This window comes from Rutidosis leptorrhynchoides, chromosome 1, assembly GCF_046630445.1.
Source record: "Rutidosis leptorrhynchoides isolate AG116_Rl617_1_P2 chromosome 1, CSIRO_AGI_Rlap_v1, whole genome shotgun sequence".
NCBI lineage: Eukaryota > Viridiplantae > Streptophyta > Magnoliopsida > Asterales > Asteraceae > Rutidosis > Rutidosis leptorrhynchoides.
Genome location: NC_092333.1, coordinates 461,523,785 through 461,530,948, shown reverse-complemented (window position 1 = coordinate 461,530,948; position 7,164 = coordinate 461,523,785). Strand labels below are relative to the sequence as shown.

The window sequence follows — 7,164 nt, the reverse complement described above, 5'->3', positions numbered from 1 at the left end:
TATCACATCTTGACGAAAATTTAACTAATTTTGACCGTTTTGACCAACTTTGACAGTCTTTGACAGACTTTGACCAAACTTTTAGATTTGACCGTCTTTTGAGTCGTTTTCAGAAAAAACGGGATGGAGAACCCAAAAAAACGACGCATCGGCCGACTTTTACAACACTGATATTTATACATATAAATTTTAAATTTTAAAATTTAATATTTAAATGTATAAAGTACAATCCGATTAATCTCCGAATTATCGATTAATTCCCGAATAGCTAATTTTGCAACCTTGACTATGGCCATTCCCTTCTCTTGTAATCCACCTGGGCTATGATGGCCTATGGGTAGTGGTCATGAATTACTGCTTCTGACTCGCATAAATCGTGTTACATAATAAAGGCTATTCTCAATGTTCCATTTTAGACCCTCACATTACTGCAAGCACAAAAATACAGTCCTTAATAAACTTACCTGAAGACCTGAACTTCCAGAACCTTAACATTATGTTAAAACTATTGAATTTTGAGTCAAGCTTGTTGTGGAATATTATAAGCATGGTTGAATGTGCAATCCTGTTTAAGTTTTGAGAGTTGGAGGGCTTACTAGCAGTTCTGGATTATGGAAGAATGTCTATGAAATATAGATAAAGATTTAAGGGCTAATATGAAAATATAGTGAAAAAGAATAACTAAATAAATTTTAAATTACTCCATAAAATTATACGGTTTATTGCTCAAAATATGAAAATTAGGTTCAATCACATATATTCATTTTGATTATAACTATAGATCCAAAATATCGACGACCATAATCGGACTTCCGCTCTACATCTAAAATCGGTCCTTTTTTTATCTTCCGGTACCTTCTGATTCTCCATTGATGCTGGTTATCTAACGAACTTTATTTAATTTGCTAGTTATCTAATTTCACACTGTTTTATTTTTCAATTTTTTGTAAATGTAAAGTTGAATCATGGAAGTTGATTGCGTTCACAAATTAGGTATGTTACCAGAAAGTTGCGAGTTGAAAACTTGAATTTGGGTATTAATAGTCTAAATCAGAGCACATATATTATCATGTATTTCTAACGCAAATTTTGACTGTTACCCCTAAACTTTCATAACGTTTTTTTTTTTTCCTTCATGATGTTTAGAGAAAACGCAGGTAATTAAATTTTCATCCGGTTTACAAAAAACTATTTTCGAATTATTTGTTTTTCACAAATACATAAGGAGCGTTTAGTTTAAAAAAAATGTCTCCATTTCTGTATTTTTAAAGGATTAGAAATGTTTGTAACAACCTGTCCCACATGATAGAGAAAAAAATTATGAGTTCCTTATTAGTTTAGTAAAGACTAACTAATATCTATCACCATGATTTTTAGTTGAAACCGGGAGATATCTCGTTAGTCGATTGCTTTAGCTTTGAGGGTCGTTACATGTTTTGTGTCTTTAGAAGACATATTTGCCCATGGCGCGTAATCGTGGGAGCAGGTTTAGGTTTCAACCCCGACACCTCATAGCTAAACATAACCACTAGTCAATAAGTATGCCCCACATTATGGAATTGGCAGCCGATTGTGGATCAGTGTGGGTTGCTAGTTATCAAACTTTTGCCACCAAAAATTTTAATCATCATTCCATTTTACACAATTAAAAAAGGTAGAAAATACTTTTTCATAATTTTTTAGATTTGTATTTGAACTGCAAACAATGATTTTTAATGTCATATACCTCCTTGTTTTGTAGATTATACTCATGAATCTATTGCTTGTTTAACATGATCTGGCCTAATCTTCATTGCGTGATTTTAGAATGGTCTAGATCCTTAGGCCACACACAATCGTTCCCTTCTTTCACTGAACTTCTCTCCTCCACATCAGTGCCACATCAGCACAAACCCTTTAACATTCCTTTCACTAAACACTCACAATCATAAACTTCACTACCCCACTTTACCCATTTTTTATTATTATTTAAAACTTAAAATATAAATATAAATAACATTTATAAACTGAAAAAAATAAAAATAAATACGGATTAGATAATAATAAATACGGATTAGATAATAATACGGATTAAAAATAAAAATAAACCCTCCGCAGCTCATCACCATCGTCACAGATCTGGTTCTCTTCATCGTATAATTACTCCGGTTCGTTTTTCCCTCATAGATTTGGTTACAATCTGCTGGTTTGCAACATCTTCAACAACAACCATAATCAATGTTATTTATATTGAAGAAATTAATAAAAAAGAAATAAAAAAGTAGAAGAAAAGGAAAAAGAAGAAGAAAAGGAGAAGGAAGAAGGTGGGCCCCACAAAGTCGAACGTTAGAAGGGTGAGGGGACTCACTGGCGGCAGCTGTGGCGGAGGTGGTGGTGGGGGTGACCCGGTGGCGGACGGGTGGCGGCTCCTTTCACGAGCCATTACATGTGGCCTTATCCTTATGTCATTCATTTTATAGTTTTTTTTTTTTTTTTTTTTTTTTTTTTTGTGCAGGTCAAAGTGATATAAAGATGGTGTTACAAGTTATTTCACAAAATGTGAAAATAGACGATGAATTACCGAATGTCCTGATTCTCGGGCCACCTTCAGTCTTTAATCTCTACGAGCGACAATTTTCAGAAAAATACCGTCTCCTTAAACCCTGGGAATCATCTCTTCCTCTCAAACAATACCTTGTCACACATGCAGATTCTGTACAGGCTGCTTTTAGCTCTCCTAAGCAACCCATTAACACTGATATATTACAGATGTTGCCTGAGCTTCGTCTTATAGCGACAAGTAGTGCCGGGGTTGACCATATTGACCTTTGCGAGTGCAAAAGACTTGGAATTAAAGTAACTAATGCCGCCTCAGCTTTTTCGGAAGATGTTGCTGATTCGGCTGTTGGTTTATTGATTGATGTCTTAAGAAAAGTTAGTGCTGCTGATCGGTTCGTTAGGGCTGGCTTGTGGCCCCAGAATGGAGATTATCTTCTTGGTAACAAGGTCCTCCCTTTATCCTTCCATGACACATGTGTGTGTGTTTATGTATATCGTATGTGTATGTTTTTACATACATATGTACAGTCAAAAGTTCAAACGAGAATAAAAAATGGTATAGAACTGGGAGAACTTTCAAATTACAAGCATTTTCATACGTGAGCAGGTTATATCACTCTAGTTAGCTTTTTAATGAAATATATAATTTATCGTTCACATGTGCAAATATGTTTGTGAGCATTTTATAATAATTTAAAATTTAACATGGTTGCGACGCCCGTTGCGACGGTTTGGTGACTAGCCCTCCCCGTCTCGAAGAAAACCGTCTAATATGACAGTAAACGGTCAAAGTTCGGGTCAAAGCCGGTCAAAATTCAGAAAAGCCACAAAGTTGGTGAAATTGGTCAAATTTGTCGTATTTTACTTTGAATTTTTTGTAATAAAATTAACATTGATAGCGAATATGAGTACAAATTAATCAATTAAAGTTTTTGGCTTTAAAATGTGTATACATATATACATTTATATACTAGTACTTATATATATAAAAGTCAACTTTGGTCAACGTCCGTCTCGACTCCGTCTCGAACGTCTACCTTTTTAAGACCCGACCGTCTCGACCCCTGTCTCACGTCTTTTGCAACCTTGGTTTTTAACTCTTGGTTGTCAAGGATATGAGTATTAAATAACATTAATATGTAATTTGTTGCATATAAATGCATAAAAACCATGTAATTAAATATTTTTGTAACTCTTTTTAGTTCTCGTTTGAATATGACCCTGTATGTATCTGTATATAGATACATATATGTGGTCATGTAGATAAAGCATGTATGTATGTTTGTATATACATAATTGTAGTATATTTGTGTATGAATTCAGTTGGGTGGCAAGCAAGTTGGGATTGTCGGAATGGGAAGCATCGGTTTGAATGTTGCAAAGAGGCTTCATGCATTTGGTTGCATCATCTCATATACCTCCAGAAATAAAAAACCACATCTTACCTACCCTTTTTGTGCCGACATTAACGAACTTGCATCCCTTTGCGATATTCTCGTTATCTGTTGTGCGTTAACACACCAAACCCGTCACATGATTGACAAAAATGTTCTGTTAGCTTTAGGAAAGGGTGGAGTTATTGTGAACGTTGCACGAGGTGCAGTTATTGTTGAGAAAGATTTGGTTGAGTGTTTACTAAAAGGGGAGATTGCAGGTGCTGGTTTGGATGTTTTTGAAAACGAGCCGAAAGTTCTGGAAGAGTTTTTTGAGTTGGATAATGTCGTTTTGAGCCCTCATAATGCAGCTATGACTGAAGAGTCGTTTAATAGTATTTATGAACTGACTGTTAGGAATTTGGATGCTTTTTTCTCGAATAAATCGTTGATGAATGTGGTTGTGTAGGTGTGAATGAATCAACTCGTCATAGCGTTTGAACGTTTTCTATACATCGGAAAATTGTTTAAATGGATTCTTGGTTTCAGAAACGCAGCCCGGGACTGCGTATCTGTCACTAGTATATTTATTGGTACTCATTGGATTGTATTATTGTCGTTTAAGACCAAATACAGTTATTTGTGTTGTGTTGATTTCGAACTGGCTATTATTAAGTAGAGTAAGTACTACTTGTTTAAAATCATACTCGATCATCTATGGGACATATCATGTTTAGAATTTGTGGTTGAAAAATGTCCATGTCGTGACCAACATAATTATCCAACTTTTGTAGTACATCTATAAACTAATCACCCATTTTGTCCAATTAAAACTGTCATTTATGGAATTATGATAACCAATGTACATCAGTTTGTTATTTTAGTTCAGGAGATTTTGGCAGTGAAAAGGAACTGATTAATTCCAAATTAGATCTTTGGTATGCAAAATCAACGAAGCAACATATAACTTGGCCGCCATATTGGTATGAAAAGGAACTGATTAATTCCAAATTAGATCTTTGTGCCTTGAATTAAATTTGATGGTGAATTCACAATCAACTTGGCCGCCATCGTTGATCTCACTTATTATTATCTATTTATATTTCCAATTGATCAGAGAAAGTGGCACAATCATTTTATCTATTACATCGATTATACATCTAGTATTACATCGATTATTATCTTTACAGCTATTTTTTTTTAATGGATCAAGCATCTGAATTTAGATGGTACGATAGTAACACTAACAACAATTATTTTAGAGGAAATAATATTTGTGTTCAGGAAACTTATTGTTCTCCTTGAGCCTACCCTCTTTGGAGGCTAACATCCATCTTTGCACAGCCAAAAACAATTTTTAGCCCATCTAAGCAGGTTCTTAGGCCCATTGGCAATATTCAGCAGCCTTATCGCAAGTTTTTAGTACGTGTGTGCGTCGAAACGTTGGTGATGACAAGTGGTACAAGGATACCGGGGCTACTGCTCATCTAGCCTCAGACTCAGGTAAACTCGACACTGTTTTTAATAAAAGCATTATACATCGGTTATTGTTGGTGACGGTACCACCATACCTGTATTAACATCCGGAAAAACCAGATTAACCAACCCTTACCGACCCCTACACCTGCATCATATCCTTGTTGAAAAACCTAATTTCTGTCAAACAATTTGTTGGTTGAATGTTGATTAATGAACTAAACGACAAAGTTAAGCATGATGATTAACCAAAGAATATGTTTTGATGATGACACATATATATGCATAAGTGATGACTGACATCTTAACATAAAATACGCAAGGTCACTAATCCATACTTTATCTTGCAAATGACCAAGTTAAACATTGCTTAAAGAATGAGATTAAAGATCAGCAAAATACACGGTCAAGGTACGGTCGACCGTATACCCAGCTGTAGAACCCCAAACTGAATTGCAACGCAGTTTTATGAAAACAAGTTGCACGGTCGCCACCACGGTCAACCGTAGTGCGGCCACAGTTTTCTCTGTCACCAATTTTGACCAAATTAAGTTTGACTAGTTCCCGACATCTATAATTCATGAAATATTTCTCAACATGCTTAGAATAGATGCCCTTTTCATACTCAATCGAGTTTTGGTCATAAAAACACTAATCGTGGTTAATTACACCTAATGACGTCTTTATGACAAATTAACCAAGATTATGCATAACACATTAGTGTTAAACAATAACTTGTGATCTTAAATCTTATATAGACATTCTTAGTATGATCATCAAGTACCAACACACTTAAGCTAATATCACTAGAACAATAATTATTATCAAAGATGACTTAGTGATTAATTAAGGGTAAATAAAGAACAATGCTTTCAAATGTAACTAGTAAAGACTTGTAATCCTAAAATACACTTAGATACATTTAGGATGGTCACCAATTCCCAACTAGAGATTGCTCTTCCCTTGTGCATGTGTTGGACATTAATGTGTGCTTACAAATTAATCATGCAATATGTTATATTGAAAGTAAGCTTGCTAAAAGTTTAAATTAAAAGTTGTGCAAATATCTATATGATTGATCTTAGAAGTAACTATCTCTTGCTATGTGTGAGTATTACTTGCTACTTGCTAATATGTTTAATACTCATAAATTTGTCAACTTGATTAATATGCTTGCTATGTGCTTACTAGTTAGGATTCAAGTAACTAGCCTACTCCAATAAACTAAGTGTAAAATGGTTTACAATGAAATTATGATCAATTGTTTATTTGGTCTTGTCTAAGTAACAAATTGTGATTGCTTGTTCAAGTATGACTTAACTTTGATGTCTCTACATACTTAATGATTATCTTAGAAAGACATCATTCAATTAATCTCTATCTAAGCTTAAAATGAACATGACTTGTGATTAATTGGAACTAGGAAGCTAATGACATATTGACTAGTATTTAGAATTGAACCAAATGCATTAAAGTGACTAACTAAGTCTTGACCAAACTGAGATTTTCCAAAATATCAATCAAGACACTTCTCCAAGAATGTTAGGTTTGCCACTATTGGAGTGTTATGTCACTTTCACCCAATAAAAGCAAATCTCGGACACTTAATGCATATAGTACTTATATAGGATGTTTGGTTTCTTTTGCAAATGCTAGAAGGAGTAAATGTGCCAAAATGTGGTGTTCAAATTTGAGTCAAACGGCTATACAACGGATACCAATTTTGGACTGGAGCACGCACGGTCGAACCACGGTCGACCGTGCTGGCAACCGTGTG

General features: G+C 34.6%; 1 protein-coding gene across 2 annotated transcripts; it reads left to right on the top strand.

Annotated features, from left to right (window-relative positions):
- Positions 1-725: 725 nt before the first annotated feature.
- LOC139874287 (glyoxylate/hydroxypyruvate reductase HPR3-like) lies at positions 726-4,615 on the top strand. Of its 2 annotated transcripts, XM_071861737.1 has the most exons (3): positions 726-851; positions 2,495-2,985; positions 3,862-4,615. In XM_071861737.1, exons 2-3 carry the CDS (start codon positions 2,512-2,514, stop codon positions 4,378-4,380), a joined length of 993 nt encoding a protein of 330 aa, XP_071717838.1. In that variant the 5' UTR covers positions 726-851; positions 2,495-2,511; the 3' UTR covers positions 4,381-4,615. The 2 variants fall into 2 exon arrangements, with proteins under 2 accessions (XP_071717838.1, XP_071717841.1); XM_071861740.1 differs by having other exon boundaries at positions 737-2,985.
- The last annotated feature ends 2,549 nt before the right edge of the window (positions 4,616-7,164 follow it).